Genomic DNA, 22,966 nt, shown 5'->3' with positions numbered 1-22,966 from the left:
TGTCTTCACTCACTGTGCTGCTGCCGAGCTGTTGAAGTAGTCAACTGTATACTTGCCGGTCAGAGAGGGCCTGGGCAAAGCCGGCTTGGCACCGCACCGCCCACTCGCTCGGAAGTTACTTAGCAGTGCGAAAGCCGACGGTGGCCAGGCCAAAAAAGTGTAGGGGCAGGGCGGGCTCGCAGGGTCCGGGGGGTGGGATGGAGCATGGGGGGACACTCTGGGGAATCAGAGGGAGAGAGATGAGCACCGGCCATGGAGGCACGGACTGCTAGGGGGCGGCACAGAGCACACCGACATACACTTTGCGAGAGACGTGTCCTGACCCAGCTGAGCCGTGCCTCCATTAAAAAAAAAAAAAACACTGGCAGACACTTTTCCAAAAGCTGGGCAGCTTTTACAGCCTCGTCAATGCATTCCAAAACATTTAAATGCGTACATAGAATAACTTTTCAAGTATATATGTTTACAGATAAAAACTAAAGACGTACCAGATTTGGGAGCCAGGTCTTGCCAGAGATAACCCGGAGTGGGAGGAGGGATAGTCCCTCGTTTGTTTCTATGACCCGGGCAGGGGTTCTGTGGAGCCAATGCCTAGACCAGCATTGTATTACTTTTAGGGAGTTATCATGGGGTAACTGTGAGGCAAAAGGCTCTCTAGGAAGGAGTGGGACAAGGAGGAAGACGGATGAGGGGGGAGTTGCGTGTTCCATTCTGCTCCCCAGGGACGGGGTTCCCCACTCTGAATGTCTAGGCGCTAGGTGAGAGTGAGCGCACCCGCTCAAGGTTTCCCCTGCGCCCACTGTGACCCGTGCATGGAAGACTGGACTCTCTCACCTGCCAAGGACCAGGGAGAGGGCTTGGGGGGGGCTCAGTCTGCCAGCACTGATTACCGCCGCTCCCGGCCTCGTCTCGGGAAGGTGCAGCCGACTCTATCTCACCGGCTCTGGATTTAAATCACCCGCATCCGGCACAAAAGCGGCGCCTCCTCGCAGCGCACAATCCCCGCTCTCGGCTCGGTTTCTAAACAGCATCTCTCGCTGAAGACACGAATAGCGGCGTGCTGCTGGCTCCTATCACTTTAAGGCGTGCAGTGACTAGTGCGTCACGAGCAAGGCCCCGTTTCAGTTTCACCAACCACCATTCGAAAACTATAGTGCGATTCAGAAAGTGACCTCAAAGTAAGCGTTTCTTCCTAATTAAGGACAGAGTCACGCATTGCTGACATTCCTCCTCCCGGTCAGAACAGCCGCCCAGGTGTACATGCTTCGCCAAAGGTGGATTAAGAAAGTGAGCTTGCATTCCATCCGGTTGCCCTGCACTACTGTTCTCGTTAGGCCTCCAAGTAACATTCTGAACTCATTAAATCTCGCGAGCGAGACTGCGCAAGCGCAGCCTTCGCTAGCCGAGACCTGAAAAGTTGTATTAGGTGACTGACAGTCATTCACTGTTCATGATAAACAGTGAATGTGCTAGATAACCCTCTAGCTGTGCTAGAGGGTTATGAGCAGCAGAAGTGATAGTTTGACACACGACAAAGGGTCTGTCTTGCTCCAATGATGCGACTTAAATCAATGCGGATTTATACTGATTTTGTTACGGATGGTCATTGCATCTAAATGGCCTTCCACTCCAGGGTTCACGCAAGGATTTCTATATATTTCATTAGTTTATGAAACCGCATACCAAGCAGGCATATCTTCAGTTATATGTGACATCTGTTTTCCCATTGTAATGACCATAGTCTCGTATGTTGACATGACTGCTTAAAAGCATAATCCACTTGTTCAGCCTCTGCCTTTTACAAACTTGCCGATTGAAGTTTGGCTTTGATTTGGCACTTTCTAATTGTTGCGGGCACTTTAATGTTGTGGCCTGAAGTTCGCGATGAGACAACTGCGGTGTCTTTAAATAACGGTGAAGAGATTAGTTGAGTCCGGGAGCAGTAACCAACAAGTTGGTTGAGCACTGGAGTGAATGCTGTGTGGGATGAGGCGAAGCGGGAAGAGTGGCGGATTCATCGATACTAGTGTTCGCAGTTCTTGGGCACAGCCAGGAAGGGCATAGTGTCTTACTTCATACAGCTGCTTATCCAGTGACATAGGGGTGTACCACATGACAACACCTGCATCGCCTTAGGCTACGGCGCGCATGCTGCCCCTTAACCGCATAGTTATCGTCCTTAGTGATCTTTTGTGATATGGCTCTATTCCATGTCGTAGTTTTTAGCCTGTGCCCACAACGACAGCTTACCTCAGGTTACTGGGCTGTCCCCTTCAAAGTCAGGCGGGATCGTTGCGACTATTTTAGTGGGGGCAAAGCTGGATTATGGAAATGGTCTTTATTCAGAGCAAGGAACGTGCGTTTCAGGTCCTTCTAGGATGCGTTTGTTTGTATGCCAACCCTGGGAAGTAGTACAAACAAGCATTTGCAATGCAATAGGTCTCACATTTGTGCGAGTTTAAGCTATTGGCATTGTATATGACAATACCTTTTATTTATGTTTTAAAAACAAAAATTAAAGGCATTGTTATTTGCAATGTCAATAGCTCAAACTTGCTTAAATGTGAGACCTATTGCATTGCAAATGCTTGTTACATATGTGGGTAGCCCAGAATCCTCCAAATTGTCAAATTTTTCAGAGTGTGAGGTTAGTTGGTAGCGGTGGGTTTAACATTTGGTAGGGACAGTGAGTGATGCACGCTGCAGTGGCCTCCTAAGACACACCTTGGGCCCGGGTATTTTTTTTTTTATAATACAAATTGAGCATTGTCTAGTGAAAAAAATACCTATTTGTTTGGAGCATGACTATCCCTTCTTGTCTGTTGTTATTATGTTAGTAGTAAGTGTAAAGGCATGTCTTTTCATCACTTGGTCACGTGCACTTCGGCCATCAATGCCGGGCTGGTTATGCGCCTGCTGCAGTAATGCACATGTACTCAGATGGTCAGATGTTCCTATGCAATCAGTGTATAATATACCTTCCATACTTCTGAGGTTGATTGAGTTGGGTAAATGAAAGTTGTCGCAGGGAATAGAGGCAATTAAGTTTAACATGTACCCTCTACAAATGTCTGCCATTATTACTGTTGGAATTAACAATTCAAAACACTTGAAAGTGCCTTATAACTGTATGTTTATTGTAAGAATCCTAAAAAAAGAATTAAAACCACAACATATTGGATTTTTCTTCAGTAAACTCAGCTTGCTTTGGGAAGTAAAGAATCGGATTGGACCTGATTTTATTTCACCTCAGTTATTACACGCCCATGATGCACCACTCATCGAGACATCCTTTTCCATGGTGATGACCAGGAGAGTGGTCTGTTATCTCTTCATCGCCATCCTTTCACTCTACACCAGTTGCCAGTCTTCACTTTCTCCCTATTTATGTCTAGTGAGAAATTAATATTTGTTTCTGCAGAAGATTATTCCTGAGACACATGCCCTCACTTCTTCCTCATTTACTTTTAATACCTGTTACCCAAACTTGACTTCTGTTTTCTTCATGTTGGGCCTTGCAGGCCTTGCAGTATCCTTCAAGATCCAGCTTGTGACCTGGTAGTGGCTTGTTTCTATGGTAACACTTGCAAGGGCCTTTCATTCCAACTGTAGAAGAGTGTACTTTAAAATAGATACTTTCTGTTCACACTTCACGCCCGGGAAATTACGTGCGCGCTAGCACCTTGATACGTCTTCTGAATAAATATTGTGCTTTGGAACCCAAATGTTACCACTGTAGTCCATTTGGAGTGCTGTGTAAAGCAGTCCACTTAGAAAATCAGTAATTTCTCACACAGCTTTTCAGCTACTCATCCTATAGTGTTGCTGGGGCTTACGTTAGCTTCCAAATGTAGGAATGGATCCATCAAGGAAGCTCCCAGTTCCTCACAACAAGATAATGGCCCTGATTTAGATTTTGGCAATGCTACTGTCACGTCGGCAGTTCCAAGTACTCCGTCGAGCTGACACGGTCTGCCTGCCGTATTTAGATGTTGCAGCAATAGACAGGTCTCCGCAGCGGTCTTCTATGCTGGCTAACAGTACTCCATCGCCGTCAAGTTGGCGTGATTGCGCAGAGCCGATTTAGATGTTGCAGTTGTGCTAGCGGTGTCCTGGCGGCAGAGTCCTGACCGAGTGAGCCCATGGTGCTGTGGAGAGAGGTAAGTACTACTCATCCTTATCTCACCACACATATATATGTTGTGAATGTGTCATAATGTATATGTAGGCAATGTGTAATGCCCATTTCTTGCATATGCCATAGTACACCCACAGTCACCACAAGTACAACACCCACACGAAAAGATATTTTTTATGTGTCAATCCAGGTGTGTACATTTTACCCTGATAAGTGGTAAGATGCACACTACTGCATGACACATAAAAAATGTGCATGTAAGAGCAATGTAAAAATACATAAGGCAAAAGCTAATGTTAACATACGATTCATAGTGAGACACAAGGTGAAAGCTAAGATTAACTCATGATTCATAGTGAGACAAGAGACACAGAAGCCTATCTTAGATTCTAGCGACAACGGGGTAACTGAGCATCGTGGTCAAGTGGTAGCAGCACATGAAGGACCCGGATGATGGGGTTTAAGATGTAAACGGAAGTGGGATCCTGAAAAAAAGTCATTTTTCACCTCCTTTTCATAATTTCCTCCAACCCAAACCTGGAGGTTTTCCCACCACTGTTTCCTTGACGGAAAGGCATATTGTAATCAGGGCAGCAGGAATCTTGCTAGAACTCCCTCCGACAGCTGTTTATGCCACTGATGATATCGACGCGTTAGCAAAACTGTGGCCGAGGCGGCGGGACTGCAACATTCCTCTCGCCATAGACCAGGCAACATCTACATACAGTGGGTGGGCCGCCAAGTTGGCGGGCGGGAAGACCATCGAAAAAGCGACGGTGAGACCAGATCTTCCAGCATCTAAATAAGGCCCAATGTATTGTACTGTGTTGTGTGATTTTCTCTCTACCAGCCCTACTGTACACGGATGTTATTTCATCACAGTTGTAGGTTTGGACCAAGTGACAAATTCTAATTTATTATATGTTAACTAAAATCATTACTGTATTTGAACACAGGTAAAAGGAAAGGAAAGAAAAGAAATAGAGACAAAAAAAATAACACTTATTAAAAGTACTGTGTTTTCCTAATATTTTATTACTGGCCCCGGAAATGTAAGTCACCTTCACAATTTGGGCTCGGGCTAAATCTAAAAACGTTACAATTCTCCAGGAGAAGCCTCTCCGCACAAATAACCAAGCATCTTTACATGTATGCATTCACAATTCTGTAAATATCAGAACCAGACAGTTTTATTTTGACAATTAGTAGTAGACAAATGCATAGCAAGTGATCCAGGGATTGCAATTTGTGGCCACACATAAGCTCCAGTAGTGAGCGCACTGTTCTGACAGGGAAAACTAAAATCAGCCAAAGGCAGCAATACTAATCTTAGACACATATATTTGTTAGGTATCTCTGACAGAAGGTTCACTTAAATACTGAGGGTTTAAGCTTAGTGAGTTAATTGGTACGAACAGCATAACAACTGAATTTCCTGAGAGTGAAATCTTTGAAACCAATCCTAACTTATTTTGCTTTGTCTGAAAGAAAAATACTTAGTTACAGAATCCCAAACCGCATTCACCTCCAAATCTGAGCTGGACTTTAACAAATGTAATACCAGGAATGATCCACAGAGTACGACATGTCCTTCCAAATCAGAGCTTTCATAATATCAGATGGTGCAGCTTTGGGCTTGTAACAGATTTTAGGATACTTAGCTGTCTCAAACAAAGATTACTTCTAGAGAATAAACTTCAAGTGCACCTGCCAATACAGGTCAATCAAAATCAGTTCCATACAATAAACCTTTGTTGTGGCTTCAAGGGGGGTCAATCATTAAGCTGGATGATTTCACAAAATAGTTTCTTAGTGCGTTAATTGTAGACACTGAATTGCTTCTTAAAGCTGCCGATAGTGTTCTGCGAGTCCCTTTATTCTCAAACCAACTACCTATGTAATTATAGGGGCTCTCCTGATCCAATTGGTGGTATATACCATGAATCTATTTTCTTTCATCTATGGCCAAATACCATAATTTTCATCATAGTCCAATTCAAAACCAACTTTCTGTTTGGATCCTGCCTGTAAACCCTGAGCCGTTGTTTAAAGCCCTACTTCAGTTTCGTCCAGGATAATAGTGGTGTCTGCATAGTGCAGAATCAAAACTCTTGTTCCACCAAACTTGAGAAGAAAGTCTCTGCTTTGCTAACTTTCCCTACCCAATGTCTACTGGTCATATACCAGGGGTGCAAGAATGCGCTCATTCTTAAGGCTCATTCAGTATATATCTTTCTAGATTGGTGTGAAGTTTGACCCAATTTAACCTTAAACTTGTTATAGCATACAGAGCAATTTAGGATTTAGGAAACCTTCAGGAATGTCCCCATTAGTAAGTTTACTCCAGAGAAAAAAATTTGATCCACACCATTGAAGGCATCTGTATATTCAGTAAAGAATGCATTTAATGGAACCTTTAAGATGTGGACAGCTTTATTCCCAAACGTGTAAGTCATAATATGTTCTGGTTTAGAACAATTAGGCCGTTTGGAAAAGGGGCAGCAAATTGGTTGATTGTACCCAAACAGTCAGCCTATAATTTCTAGTCTTGTGCATGATGTACTTTTTAAACACGTCATGCAGCCTAGAACCACACCAGGAGCATGAACATCTTGGCTGTTTGCAAGCATGAATTGTAAACTGGGGTCATCCAGAGTTTCAAATATCCTAATTTGTATTTAAAAGTATTAACGGGACGGCCATGAGTGCCTACGGATCAGTTTTTCATCAAGGAAACTTAGTTTTTCAAGGTTCACTAGTTAATAAAGGAAGGGCTTATGTTATAAGAAGTGGATCTATGCACCTCTGAAAATATGGTTGATTCATTTCTCCTGGTTCCCAGTGTTGGCTTTGTATTCAACACATTCCTTATCAAATTTGCTGATCAATAGCCAAAACTATTTTGAATCAGCAACAAAACAGATGTCCTGGATTTTTATCCTCTTCAGCTCATGAACATCCCTACCAACCTGGACGGATCACTTTTTTCACCTTTCTGTTTTTACTGTGTGGTCTCTTTGGACTGGGGTTGCCTGTATGATCATCTAAGAATGTTATTGGTTGATTTCCTAACACGCCTAGAAGTTGAAGCTCAACTCAAGATGCCAATTGAATTGATTAGGTCCTCACGTACCTGTTAATTGGATGTGGATTAGCTGTGGATACCTCAGTAACCTTTGCTGCACTTTACCCCGAAGATTCAGATTCCCAAATGCACTTTGATTTCTGCTTTCCACGTAAGTCTTTCTAAACCTTAAATCTGCCATTCACAGTACATAAATTTAAAAATGAGAAGGACCCTATAAGTTGGTCACCTACATTATCTCCATTGCACTGGAAGAGATGCATGAAGGATCTGCCCTCATCCCTCCAAACGAGGCATACATACTAACACAAATTAGTGTATGTAAGATTAATCTATCTTGGTCTTTTTTATCTGCATTGTATGGATTCTTGCATCCACTGATTACTGCTCCTCCTCCACTGTAGATTCTGCTTCTCACCCTGTGATAATATACTTTCAGAAGAGACTTGGCTTTGACTAAATATATTGGCTTTATCATCCATCCCCCACTTGCCAGTAGTTTCTGACTTCCAGGCAGTAAATTAGTTAATTCTATATGATTGCTTAAATATTTACAGAAGAGAGGTCTACCATGTCTTTTTTTTCTGATATGATAGCAAGGGATTATAAACTTTAACGATAAGTGTTCGCTTGATATATATATATATATACATATGCATACATATCTTTACCATGTCACAGAACATGATCAAAGGTTGTAATAGAATTTCAGATGGAGAGACTAGTGTTTGGCATTGAAAAACAAGGAGTTGCTTATTGCCACACTCAACAACTAAGTTGTCACAGAATGCTTGCCCATGAGTTCCATGGTCACTTCCTTTGTGGTTCTTGCAAGGCAGTACCCGAAACCACTTGTTTCTCTACTCAGTTGTAATCTCTAAGCCCATAGTGTTATTCTTTTGTAAGCGAGTAGACCCGGGAGCTGTAGGGCTATATATACAGCACACCAAAACACTTTTAATCCGTGCAACACTTAATATTCATATATTCTATAGAAATGTGCCACAAGGCCAATGTGAAAGTGCAGACTCAGCTCATATCTATGAAATGCATCACAACGTCAGAGTTTGGGTGACGATTATTGGAACAGTCATTTAAGCGTTTTTGAATGAACTTCTCGATAATGTTGTAGAAAACCACACCACTGGTTTTTATTAGGGAAATACACCTCATGGGCCTACATATAGCCCATAAGAATGGGTATTTCGCCCAGCTGAACTAGTGTGTCAGTTTCAAAGTATTAAACAACAGTTTTATTCAGGAAAGGTATTTTTTCATCTCATGTGCAGAGTACTAACTGATTTTACATCGGAATTTAGACCTCCAACTATATACATTATAAGAATTCAAAATAAACACTCAAGTGTGTATAATATTGACCGTACCAATTTATCAATCTAAAAATTTAATGTTGAAATGGTATAAATTCCTTTGCCAATCTGGCATTGATTTTGGCGAAATGGTCAATCACAATGTGATGGAAATCTGCATTGTCCCCAACAGCTCTAGGATGGCATAGTGAGGTTGTCAGATGTAGCAGAGCGGAAAGTATGGAGATCAGAAGGGAGGAAAACAGAGGCCTGCGAAAGAACCCAATTTCACTGGAGTGGGATGCGATGTCGGAACAGTTTATTTCTGCCGAACCTTCACTGCATCGAGACTCTGTAATATTAATAATCTGATTAGCAAATATATGTGCGCATCTGGGTAACAGACCCTGCGTGAACCCAATAGTGCTCTGATAGGTATGCCTATAGGCCCGTCACAAGTGTCTACTAGATAGTAACTGCTATGTCTGCCGACCTATGGCCCATGTTAACATTGTAATGAGTGTGCGGAGGGAGCGGGATGGGGGGCTTTTATTGTCCTTAGTTTAAGAGTGGCAGGTGGTAAAAAAGTTTTTAATATATACATATATTTTTTGGGGGGGCTGCATTGGATCAATTTGAATGTATAGCTATGTCCGTTGATGTTGCAGATGCGAATATACCTGTTGCCAAATACTCATGTAATATTGTGAATACTGTATCAAGACTAGCTAACTCTTATGTGATATTGGTACTGTAATTTTCAATGTCTTTTCCTTTTGTTTTGTTATTCTTGAAACACCAATAAAATATGTTTAAAAAATAAAATAAAATCGTATGCATTCCCAGATCTCAACCAGAATCATTTATTGCCTTACTAGTGAAATTATTGTTCTAACTCTAGCGCATTTGGGGGTAGATTACTGCTTGGGATTTGTTTACATTTAAATATTCTGTAGTCTTTTTATGTTTTCTCTAGAGTCACCTTTTCACTGGTAGCTTTACTTAGTAATGCTATACAGGTTCACGAATAGTAGCTCACTACCCATTGAATTGTATAGGCATAGTTCAGTGAGCATTATTCTTGCGGTAAATAATTTATTCTGTAAGAACATCCTTCGTTTCTTGAGTTATGTAGCTATCTGCACCCTTATTTTGTTGCCTGACACTATTACTTGTGTCTTTACAGTGTTTCAGGTTTTTATATTCATCACATATGTAGCAGTAGTAGTTGCACTTTTCCTGGTTCCTCTGACCATCTCCTCCCCATGCATCATGGAGAAGAACGATCTAGGTCCAAGACCAAAGATCATTGGCCATCGAGGAGCCCCAATGGTAAGAATCTTTTCTTTGTTCTGATTTGATCATACTTTACTGTTGCACACTACTAGATAAATAATGTACATATAAAATAAAAAAACATATTTATGGTATCACATTTGTTCAAAGAAAATGTTGGAATGGCAATCGGCCAAAGCCAAACTTGATAACTTACATACCAATGTAAAATAAGATGTTGTCTTATGTTTCTTCACTTGCCATTTTCTCTACTGAGATATGATACAAAGCAAAAAACATATTGTTCTTTTAATCCATTCTTTGAGGATAATGTAAGTATTTTTCAAGAAATATAGATAATAACATGTGAAGATGCAAAGGGTTTATTCTGAAAATATATTTGCAAACCTTAGTCTTCGTCGACTTCACACAGTTGGCAAAGTTTAAAAAATAAAGCAAATAGTGGTAAAACATCTGATAAATATTGGTTTGTAGCAGAATTTTTTTTTGTGTTAAAATGTCTCTTAGTTATTGAGGTTGAGTGATGCTGAGCATATCTGTAAACTGTGAAAAATGGCAACTTTAACACCTGCATCCAACTTAAAAGTTTGAAGTATGACACTTTGCTGACTCCTAAATCAAGTTCAATTTTCATAGCAATGTCTTTTATGACAATAAAGCAGTATAGATAAATGTGCTAAAGATGTCTGCATTTCACAATTTAATACATTGAAAACTAGTAGCTGCATAGACATACATTCAAATGTAATACAATGTAGTCTTCACTGGTGTAACCAAACTAATTGAGAAATAAACTGCAGCAGAAAATGAAAACAAATCAGCATAGGCTGTTAGGAAGTAACTTAGACACAGTAAATGTATAAAGATATATATTTCTGGGATGTTATTCAAGGTGAGTATTGGTGGTGCAGTAAAAGTGCATTGCAATAAGTGAACCGTGGGCTTCATTACTTTTACAGTGATTGTCAAGCTCAACTTCTACACAGAAGGTGGCATATTTTATTTCAAGGCTGCAGTAGATGGATGCAAATGACTCATTGTAGGTACATTGTGTGACTAAAGGAATAATTGAAAATGTTGAATATAACCTCAGCTGTTAATGTGTTCTCTTTAGAAAGCTTGCTCATGTGTGATCTGATCCAGTTTACAGGGAAGTCACTGTGCCAATTAAGGCGCTTATCTGATGCCATGTGTTGTGTTGTACTGTCTAATCATCTGTGGAAAGCCAATTATGTGTGACTGAAATTCAGATCATCTCCACCGTCTGCTTTGTTTTCACATGCCATATGTCAGAACTCTTTTATTTCTAAATTGTTATTATGTGAAAATTGGAAGATTCTCCGCTTTAATATTAAGATGAATCCCAGATTCAAGTTGGAAAAAGAAACCAGAAAGCCTCACGTGTTAACTATTATTTGAAGACAATTTTCAGAAAGAACAGAGAGAGTCGCAGGTTTAGAAATGGATTGGACCAAATTAGTTTTACTGTATCTTGGTTATATAATTTTGTTGGGTTAGGGTTATGCTAGAGCAAGTAGGCGATATACTTAGGTGTTTTATAAAGCAGCAAGATGTCCACTAAGGTCACCTTGCAGTACTTGGTTTATCTTATAAACAATATCTCTGCAAATGTCTATAGGGTAGGGGTACTATATTGAATACATACCTGGTTTCAAACCTGGCGAAGATGAGGCGGGGTCCACGGATTGTGGACTCTTGGGTCCCAGTCCCTAATTACAGAGGATGGCAGTGTTCCAAAAGATGACCTGATGATGGACTAGTTTTCATACGAGGGGGCTGAGATTGTTGAAGAATTGTGATCCTTCAACTCTGTTGGTTTTTCCTCTGTATTTCTGGGCATTGCATCTGGTCTAGGTTAAAGAGTACCTTCTCAGATCTGATTTTGTGACTTGGGTATTAAATTAGTGCACAACATTGTAAAGTTAATCCTCTGGTGTAAGGAAGCTCTTTGAAGACGAGGGGTTGTCGTCTAATTTCTTATGTGTGTTTTTTTTTTTGCCATCATGTCTTAGGTTAGATCTTTAGCTTTTATGTCTCTCTCATCACTGTTAGAAAATAGCAGCTCAAGTGGGCTCCTCGTTTGTGTGCAGTTTTTTCTTTTGGTGCTGTGTCCAAGCGATTCTATCTACTTTCTTTAACCTCGAATCCATATAAGTCTCTATAAAAGGAAACACAATATAGATTTCACTGCCTCATAGAAATTTATATTTCATCATATTGCATACAAACCCACTTTGTTCTATTCTAATGCCATTTCTTAGCTCTCGTAAGGATGTTTGTGTGAGTCTTCTAATGCCATTTGTTAGCTCTCGTAAGCATGTTTGTGTGAGTCTGTGTGTGCGCAAGTCAGTGTCATCTTATATTTGATTTCGGTATGGTTGTTTTTCTTTTACCCGTGGCATATGTAGAACATTCCATGAACATCCCTCTTTTTTGCACTATAGCTTCACTATTTTGTATTAAAAATTCTAGTAAAAGTAAAAATGCAGTGAACCAGGTGTACCTGTGGTGATTGATGAAGATATCACTAAGTTTTACATTTAACTGAGAGAAAGGGTGTAAAATGGTGTTACTTAACCAGCTGCGGATGAAACAAAATTATGATGAGAAATGGAATGTGAGGATACATGGTATACGGGTAGGTAACCTGATAAGAATTGTGTCACCTGCGCTTCCTATTAAGGTATATCAAAGTTTAGTTGGTCTAGCAATGATTTAAGATTAGACTATGGTAGTTGAGTGAAGTGGGATGGTACATTTTGGAAACATGAAGATGGTGGCCAAGTGGGAAAAGTTTGGTTCTCATCCAAAAGTATGCTCTTCCATTTGTACCATGGACGGAAAAAAAGAAAACACTCTGAGTGAGTTTTATTAGGTGTGCCAAGTAAATCACCTGCCAGTGATGTTGGTAGAGATCTCCCACAAAAATCTGCAAGTGGGAGTTCTTTGTGTATTTGCCATTTACAGAAGGGTCCTTGTCTTCTGAGTCCCCTAGCACCAGGAGTGAGGCAGGGGCTGACAGGGTCAAGAAATGCGCAAAGGGAAGAAAGCCCTTGTAAAAATTGTTGTCGTAGTTGCCCTCTATTTTGCTAATGTATCACTGTTTTAGAAGGACTGTTGTTAATGTGTGTGCATGCGTGCTTGTGAGTGTCTTTTTATGTGGTGTTCACTTTCTTTTCTAGTCTTCCTCTTACCTTCAACTTAAACAGAATATTCTATGACCTAACCTCTTTGGAACACTGTGGCCTCATTATTTTATGGTAATAAGTTTAGGAATGGTAGTTGCTCCAAAGATAAGAAGTCTTGCTGAATGAGCCTTTTTGTTCTCTCCAATAAACTTTCTCCCTTTGTGTGCTGCATGCCGTTTTATCACGGGAAGTCATTTTAGATCCTTATTGGTATTTTTCATCAGGCCTGTTGGAGCGGGCTTGTCCTTCAAAACTTTTCTAATGATTCTAAGTCCTGTCGGACACTTCCTCAGTACCACCCTTAGGACCGAATTACGATGGCAGCCAGTCGGACCGCCGACCAACATTGCATAAGGCAGGAGACTGTCCGACAATGAGTGGGCTGTCCCACCCACCCTATTATGATGAAACCGCTAGCTCGGCGTTCAGAAAGTGTTTCTTTCTACTGCGGCTTGTGCTGCGCCCAGGAAATGGGCTGCAGCACAAGCAGCAGTTGAAAAAGCACTTTGTGCACATCCATGTAACTTGTGCCAGGTGCCAAGTTGTACCTGGCACACAGTGCATGGATGTGTGTGGGGGGGCACTACATGTGCCCCCAGGACCACTTAGCAGTGACCCACGGGGGCCCTGCTTGGGACCCCCACATTTCGTTTCCGTCTGCATTTTTATGGGAGTGGGACCATCATGAAAAGGCAAGCAAAAAGGAACATCCTAATCCCTACGGCGGTGCCTGCACAGGTACCATTTGTAGGGATAGTATTCCGACTGCCTCTCCGACAGGATCTTGAACCCTGTCGGAGGCGGCAGTCTTTCCCCCGACCTCTGCGGTCCGACCGCCTGCATTGAAATGCAGCAGTCGAACAAATCGCCTGTCTGTCGGGCAGACCGCCACCGACATTTTAGAGTTTGGTGTAGTCTGTACTAAAAAAAAGATGGCAGATAGGACATCTGCCACATTTTTGATGTAGTGCCTTGTCTGCTAAACTCTAAACAAGGCCCTAACGTTTCCAGCAATTTGAAATAGTGGGCCCACATCTAAAAACAAATTTACTTTATAGACTCTTTCCGATTTTTGCAGTAAATTTCTGATATTTTTGAAAAATTGTACAGAATTCCAGAAGTACTTCTAGGAACCTGTAACTGTTGCACATTCTCTGAAGTGCGCTCAATGCGCAAAATGTTTACCCATATCGAAATGTAGCTAGTATGAAAATGCAACCAATAACCTTTTTTGTTTCTAGATTTGGATAGTATTTTGTCTTGAGGAGAAAACATTTCCCCTACTGTCCTAACAGTTTTTAGGCTATTACCTTCACTGTTCCACTCTGGGAAAAGATGTACCCTTGCCTTTCACAGTAAAGAATCCGCCACCATTTTTAGTGTAGGAAAATATGTAAATGTGTTTTCAAATGTGTACACCATAGAACATGTCCCTATGATTTACTTGCTTATAAAATCACACCATACTGGTGCTATTTTATGTGTGAGCATAGTGTAATTTAGGTTCATGCTGTGTAAATCATAATATTGTTTTTACTGGTAAATGGCACTGTTTTCACACTAAACCTAGGATTTACTTTGGTGTGCATATATATCAAGTGCAATGCCTAGATTTGCACCCATCCTAATCTCAAATCCAAAATTACCCAAACTCTAAGTAAAACATAAATATTCTTACACTGTATTTTTAAACTGCGTGCAAATAGAACCAATGTTTCCAAAATAAAAGTATTTGTTGTTTTTTCAAATAATATATGTGCCAATGCAGAATCATATTCTAATATTTACTAATTTATGTTAAATAAGCCTACACTTACCATGAAGCCTCTACCCCTTATACGTGCTTACGGCGTAGTATTGCAAACTCAATATGCCTTTTTTGAACTTGTGGCAAGCTTTCAAAGGCCTTGTTACTTTACCATGCTTAAAACATTCCTTAGGTCTTGTCATAAAATATTCCTTTGGTCATGTCTTTAACTTTCCTCTACCCGTCCCCAACTATATGTATTAATACTTTCTTCCATCCACCTGAAGAAATATTGTTTTTAGGATTTTTTTTAGTTATCAAGTTACAAAGAGTCCTGTGCTCTGAAATGCTATCATCCATAAATTAGTGCATATCAAGAAATAAAAAGGCATATTTTATTCCCAGACTGCAGTAAATGAATGTGTTCTGTTTATAACCTCGGTCGTTTGGCCATGGCCAGAGAAGTACTACTCTCTTACTAAATGGTATTGTCTGTTTGTTATCTTGTGGGCTCCAATCGAGTGCATGCACTGCACTGCATAAAGGACCATTTTACATGTAAATAGTCACCATCCATACAGTTGTTTGTCATGCTTGCATTATATAGGGATGCCTTTTTGTTTTTTCTACTGCAACAGCTTTCAAAGTTTTTCCAGACTCTAGTGTGAGCCTCACTTTAATATGGCCATGCGCCAGGATAGGGACAGACACATGAAGAGGAGTACAAGCCAGTGCACGCTAACCAAAGAGATGAACAGAAATGAAAGTGACGATGAGGCCAACCAATCATAAGCAATGTGTGGGATGTAAACCCCCTGTTAGTAGACAAAATGTCTTGCAAGAGACAGCGCATGCTGTGTCTCGGCAATTATTTCCTGGAGCAATTCTAGACACACAGTTTTACTCTGGTGTCTTGTTTTTGTTTCTGGAGATAGTAGGCCATTTCTATGCACCAAGAAAACTCTACTTCTTTTGCCTAGAAGACCTGCTCTTGACAGAAAACCTCTTCAGTAACCTGTCAGCCACAGAGTCTATCTCTTCCATATCACCCCAAGATTCTTGGAAGACCCAAATGGTAGCTGATTGGACTCAAAGAATGGGAGCAGATAGACCCAGGAAAAATCCCTCCTGGAGAAGCCACAGAATCAGTTGGTGAGCAATGACGAGATCTGAACCTCTTAGATTTACATCAAGTACTGAATGAACACCAATGACTATATATGTCCAGAGTCGCAGGACTCCAAGAGGCTTGAACTTCTATTGACAAAAATCGGAACAGACATAATCGCTGGAGCCCAGTCCTTCAGATTCCGTACTGACATCCTTTAGGAGGAGGGCCAGAATACTGAAAGGACAGTGAGCAAGGGGAGGAACCCATTTCATCTCAACTGCTAAACTTCACATTGAAGGGAACCAATCTACCCTTTTTCAAAAGGCAACTATTAGAGTGACTTCCCTGTTCCTTATCCAAATCCAGGCCAACACTCTGGAGGCCATCGGAATTGGGAGGAGGGAGATGAAAAACAAAGTCAGGACCAAGGCACAGGAGAGCATCCAGTTCCCAAGCTCCTTGATCCTGAAACCTTGTGTAAAACAGAGGCGGTAAGGCATTTTCAAAGATGTTCAGTGAAGGAGTTTGAAAGGGTTTGCACAGGACTGCAAATTCCTCTTTGGGGAAAGAAAAACCCTGAAAGGGAGGAAAATCGTGACTCAGAGAATCTGCTGTCGCGTTGTCCACCCCTGTGATGTGAACCACTTTCAATTACAACACAAGTTCCTCTGTCCAGGAACTAAACCGGACTGCAGTTTCTGCTAGGTATCTTGATCTGATGCTGGCGATTGACATATGCCTTGGAAACTGTGTTGTCTCCCCACACTATCACAAACTATCATTGGAGAGACAAAACAAAAGGGTGAAATGAATGGAAGTCACTTCCTTCCAATTTGATGACACGTGCTCTGACCTGAGAGATTTTCTAAAGTTGACCTCCAACCAAGTCCAGAAGCATCTGTTGTGGGAATGGCAGGATCTGAAAGAACCAAGTAAACATTCCTTGAAAGTTTTCCGAGAATCATCCACCACTGCAGTCCTTTACACATCTTCGCTGTGAGTGGAATTGGAAATTCTAGTAGAAGAGACCTTCCTATCTAGGCCCCTGTCTTAAGAAGGTGGTTACTGGATGAAATGCTCCTGCCTCAAATTGAATGGGGATAAAACTGAGCTAATGCTCCTGGGCAACAATTTGAACCGGAGTCCGAGCTTGGATTGGCCAAGCAGCCAAGGTCCTCCTCCGCCCTTAAAAACAGCCATTAGGAGCCTTGGCATGTGACTGGATAAATCTTTCAAGTTTGACTATCAGACAGTGCAGCCACTTGCTACGGCATGCTTAAGGTGCTCTGAAAAAGACTTCATCTTCTCCCTTCTACTGCAAAGAGGCTGATAGTCCAGGCTCTTATTCTCTCCCGTCTGGACTACGGTAACTCCCTTTACTTGGGAGCCCCAAAGGCTACAACAAGGAAACTACATGAGATACAGAATTGTGCCCCCTGGTTGCTGTTCAACATACCCAGGCACCAAATCCCTACAAAAAGCTCTAAACTCCCTTCATTGGCTCCCTGTGGCTGATAAGATCAAATTTAAATCCCTCTGCATTGCTCCCAGGGCGCTCTCAGATAAAGGACCATTGACTTACCATTCCCTGTTCTCCTCCTACCGCCCTCTAAGAACCTTGTCATCTTCTAATGCACATCTGGCCAAAGTGGCCAAAGTCCGAAGGGAAAGATTTGGCGGGCGCTCTTTTTCATAAAATGCGGCTAGGCTGTGAAACAGTCTTCCCATCTCTTTAAGCTCTGTAAATCAGCTACTTCCCTCTGAAAAATACTCAAAACATGGCTATTTCAGAACACTGCCCTTCGATAGAGGAATACAAAAATAATAAAAAACAAACTCTTATGATGTTTCTGTGCCGCACTATCAGCGCCGGGATGCCCACGGGTAGCTATGCATTCTACGTGCTTTGTAGATAATTAGTCAGTTGCTTCAGAATGTGTCTTGATATGTTGAAGTATTATCACTGTTAGTATATATTTGAATAAAAAAAGTTTTATTGAATTTTAAAATATTTTTTACACATTAAACTACATTTTAATTTAATTAAAATGCTAACTTAAAATAAAAAATATTAACATAAAAAATATAACATGCAACCAGGCTTGTAATGCACTCAATACACCGAGGTGGGGCAGTTAATGTTGTTATTAATATAAATTTATAAAATAAATATGAAACATTTTTTTAAAGCACAATTAAATGGGATTAAAAATATTTAAGCGGTTGGGTCTTTATAATGTGACAGCCCTAGAAGAATTTAGATTTTTTTTTTTTACTAAAGTTTAATTTTTAACTAATACTTTCCACCTGGAGGTCTCTCTCCAATGGCAGAGATCTGCACAAACAGGTAGAAAGTTACTTTTAGTAACTTTATGCTCATAAATTTGGTCATAGGAGTCTCCATCCCCTCATTTTAGAGAGTGGAGACTTGTAAATCGAGTGGCCCTATTCACAAAGGTAAGTGTTCATGTGGAGTATGTGGACATCTATATCTACATCTAGGAATAGGTTTCATCTTGGATGTAATTCACCATTTCTGTGCAAAGATCTCCACCCAGATTTTGATAAGTGCATGTCCACCCCTTAAAATGAGGGAGTTAAGTTAGACACATTACAGCTGTTTGTGGAGACCTCTTCACTGGGTTGGAGATTTCTAAAGAAAAGGTAAAAGGGAAGTATAGAAAAATTAATTTTAAAATGAAAATAAATATTGCTTTTTTATATCAAAAGTAGCAAAACCTGTTTCCTTAACACCTATTCACCATGGACTACTGGAGTAACGAGAACACACCTGTGCTAATGCCTAACACATTTTACAAGTCAAGTTTACAAAAACAAATTACATTAAAATTAATTTTAATTTTCCCTCCACCACGTCTTGCGGTATTATTGATGTTGAATGTGTCACAATCTTGGATGCAAGTTATGTATCCTTTTAGTTGCTACTTAAAGTTTTTTTTAAATGTAGGTATCATTTAAAATATATTTTGTTAAAGTGTTATTATATATATTAAAAGTAACATTTTATTTTTTTATTTCGATATGTCACAATTATTTAAATTGCACTTGCATTTTAACATTATTTAATTTGTTTTAGTAGATATATTTCCTTACATATTAGTGTCATTTTCTGCCACCAATGTTTTTAAGGGAGTGCGCTTTACTGCCACTGGTTGGCCACCCATGGTGCTTGACTAGCCCCAACGTGGAGATGGAGTATCTTTAAGCCTGTTTTGCTAGTGTTACTACAGAAGCAAATGTAGGTGTGTACTTTGTAAATGGGGATTGTCTTGCTCATTTTTTTTAAAAAAAAATTTTTGTGTATGTGTCTTCCTAAAGTCCTCATTTAATTTCCATAAATGCCACCCCTTTTTGTAGGTATTATTCCACATTTTGCCACCACTCCTTCTTGGCCCTCCAACATTCACTACAAACACCAACAGTTCTGTGTGCAGAAGATCTTCTTATGGAAAAGGTTAGGAGAGGGTGAGTTAGAGATCTCTAGGACAGAGGTTTGTGAGTTGGAAAATGGCTTCTGTGAATAGGGCCGTAAATATAGGCGGAGATCTCATGCCTTTCATGAATTCTGTCCATGAGGAAATCTCCTCCTAGTTTTAAATGGAGATTGAATGTGTGGCGATCTTTGCATGTAAATTTACCTGTGTAAATATGGTCCAAAGATCAGAATTATAAATTATGCTGATTTTACAACACCTGAGCCCATATTATACATTGTGGCCGGGTATGAAACGGGCGTGTGTGCCCACTTTGAGCACCTCTGGGGCACAATGCTATTACAGAAGTGGCTGCAGACTATTGTGCATCCCCTTGTCTAATACAGATAGCGCTAGCGGTATCATGAAAGGGTGTTCACCTCATTTGCCTTGGGCGTGGCCCCATGCAAATGAGTGAATCACCATGCCTGTTCACGTACGCCATATTACCAACGTGTGTACAGAGGCAAACTTGCCTTTAGGAGGCACACTAAAAGTGTGCCACAAAAAGGTGGCGCTCTTTCAGTGCAGCTCCTAAAGTCAACCCACTGGGGGGGAGAAAGGGAGTCCTATGGACTCCCCAGACATCCATCAATCAATCGATTGATTGATTGATTTTTGTCTGGGGGAGTCCATGGAATTTGATTTTGCACTTGTAATGCACTCGGCTTCTTCTACAGAAGTGTCCCGGCGCTCAAAGCAGTGATTAAAAATGAACCGGTCGCAGATGACTTAATCTTGGTCAAAGATCCAGGTATTTTGCTCTTTTTTTGAAGCATTGCATTGACTGGGCCAAGCAAAGTTCAAGGGCTAGAGAATTCCACAGCTTTGCCGTCAGTACTGTGAATGACATGCCAAGCTTTGACTAAAGTGGGAGTACGCATAAGACGGGGGTTATTGGATCTCCGCGATCTTTCTTGTTGGAATCGGCCAAGTCTGTTTCTCAAGTAGAGTGGACTTTTGCCTTCAAGGGCTCTAAAAGCAAGAGTGAGGTCTTTCCATTTGGTCCTTTTCACCATCTGGAGGCATTGTAGCTCCTTTAAGTGGGGTGAAATATGTTGGTGAAAAGGGACTCGCTGAATCAGCCTGGCTGCCGCATTCTGTGAGTAATATGTAGTCTGTGGGTCAAAAACATGGGTAGGCCCAAATAGAGGCTGTTGTCTTAATCAAGGCGTGACATCATGAATGCATGGACCACATTTTTATGGGTTCCCTCCGAAACCAGGTCAAGCAACTTCCTGTCAGATCGAAGCTTCAGGAAGCAGTTCGAAGAGATCCATTTTATTTGTGTCATGAAAGAGAGGTCCGATTCAAACAGTTCCTCGCAATGAAGCAGGCGATGGGGGCGGGTCAAGTTATTTAGGCCACCAAAGGTTTGGGGGGGGGGGGGGTGCCTGCAGGCTCAAGAAGATGACCTATGTTTTATCCAAATGTGTTTGCCCTTCAAACACTCTTGAAATTTAAGGAGAGCTGCTTCAGAGTGTTCCCTGAAAGAGAACAACAGTTGCGTCTCATCCGTTTAGGAGACCACCTTCACTCCACCAGGATTTGATGAGGGTGGCAAGTGGGGCCATGTAGAGGTTAAAAAGCAGCGGGCTCAGGGCAGAACCCTGTAGTACCCCTCAAACCAGGTGTTTGGGGGAGGAAGAAAAAGGGCAGATAAAAACCCTCTGAGAACGTTCCTCCAGAAACTATTTTGTCCAGGAGAAGACTGTGCCCCAAAAACCAAGTTGGCTTAATCTGTTCAACAGGGTAGGGCGAGACACTGTGTCAAACGCTGATGATAAATTCAATAATACACCCATAACGGACGCTCCTTTGTCCAATGTTTCTCTACCGGACTCTGACACTTTCAGTAATGCAGTTCGGTGCTGTAACCGGCACGAAAGCCTGATTGAATGTCATGGAGCAGGCCATTTGTCACTATGAAAGTTGCTGATTTAAGAACTTCTTCAATATCTTTGCTGGGGCTGGCAAAGGGTGATGGGCCTGAAATTCTGAGCAGACTAGGGTCTGCATTGTATTTTTTTTTAGACGCAGCAGAAATGCTTATTTCCAAATAGCAGGGAGAAAGCCTGAGTTTAAAGATGAATTCCAAATCTTATTGAGAAAGAGACTCACATAGTGTGCTATCATCCTGAACATTTGAGGGGGGGAGGGGCAGGGGTCTCCGGGTGACCCCGCTTTGCATTTCAACAGTTCCTTAAGAGAGACATCTTCAGAAGTTAGGCCAAACTCAAAGACGGCACGATTTTGACTTGGCATGGGAGTCACCGCGTATGCTGTACAGCAAAAAACAGAGAAAGTAGCATACGGTTTTTGAATTTTCTCATCAAAGAAATGTGAAAGCTTAGTGCAAAGATCAGGTGAGGGGTGAAAGGCAAGCCGCTTTGGACCCCATCAGGGGGAGTAAAAGACTTGAGAATCTTAAATACTCCCTGGACGGGTTAGTGGCGGCCTTGATGCACATCGCGAAGTGTTCTTTCATGGATTTCCAAGAAAGTTTAAAAAATGTATTGAGAGCCGCTTTCTAAAGCCGATTCGCCTCAGGTTCATAAGACCTCCTCCAGCTACGCTCAAGTTTTTAAATGAGTTTGTCTGTGCTCTTAGAGCAGGGGAATGCCAGGGGGGAGAATGTTTAGAACTTTTAACTGTATAATTTTTTCAGGGGCTAGAAGGTCCAAGGCCTTAATGATCCATTGATTGAACAGGACCACATTGAAGTAAGGATTGCCGGAGAAAGAAGAAGGGTAGGATTGAAGAGAGAGTACCAGAGGCATCACTGTGGCATTCTGCCAGCTTCTCTTGAGTTCAGGGTTTGTCCTAGTCTTCAGCAACGGAACCAGGAAATGATCTGTCCAGACCAGGCGGACAGGGGCGCTAGCTTAGAGACACGAAATGTTGGGAAAAATTAAATGCAACATACGGCTAGCTTTGTGGGTGGATGCAGTGACATGTTGTGTCATGTTAATATCTGCCAAAGTCTGGATAAGCTGGGAAACCTGAGTGCAGCTGGGCATGTCTGCATGGATGTGTTAAAATCCCCCAGAACAGTAAAATTTGCATATGGAAGTGACAACTGAGCAATAGTGTCACATAATTCTGGGAGGCAGCTATTGGGGCAGTTCGTGGACATATAGCTCAGTAAGCCTGAAAAGGAGAATGAGGGGTTATTTTAATGCAAAAAATAAGACCGATCTAAGTTCTCAATATGGTCATCCTTAGGGAAAGAAATATCCCTAAGGATGGTAGCAACCCCGCCTCCCATCTTATCTCCTCCCCTATTACCACACAAAATCCTGTAACCTGGTGGAATGGTCATGGCAAGGTTAGGATTAGAACTTTCCTTTCGCCAGGTTTCCGTAAGAAATATAAAGTCCCTTAAGTTATCTGACAGCATGCTTGGAGAGGGGCCTGCAGTTAATAAGGCAGGCCTTGCAGCCGACAGAGCCAGATAGCACACATCAGGGAGCCAGTGGACGCTATCCCTGGCAATAGCTTGACTAGGCCCTGCCTTCAGCATCGGCTTAAGAGTTGAACCTCAAGAATCACACATAAAGCCTAAAGAATCCTCAG

The 22,966-nt window shown here is 41.4% G+C and overlaps 1 protein-coding gene across 2 annotated transcripts in view; it reads left to right on the top strand.

Moving 5' to 3' along the window:
* GDPD5 (glycerophosphodiester phosphodiesterase domain containing 5) overlaps nt 1-22,966 on the top strand; it is a 795,759-nt gene that overhangs the window by 626,318 nt on the left and 146,475 nt on the right. For both annotated transcript variants that reach the window (XM_085623289.1, XM_085623290.1), the window contains exon 8: nt 9,720-9,865. In XM_085623289.1, the coding sequence (XP_085479415.1) occupies nt 9,720-9,865 (146 nt within the window). The remainder of the gene's footprint in view (nt 1-9,719; nt 9,866-22,966) is intronic.

This window comes from Triturus cristatus, chromosome 8, assembly GCF_964204655.1.
Source record: "Triturus cristatus chromosome 8, aTriCri1.1, whole genome shotgun sequence".
Classification (NCBI taxonomy): domain Eukaryota; kingdom Metazoa; phylum Chordata; class Amphibia; order Caudata; family Salamandridae; genus Triturus; species Triturus cristatus.
This window is presented reverse-complemented; position numbering and strand designations above follow the sequence as displayed.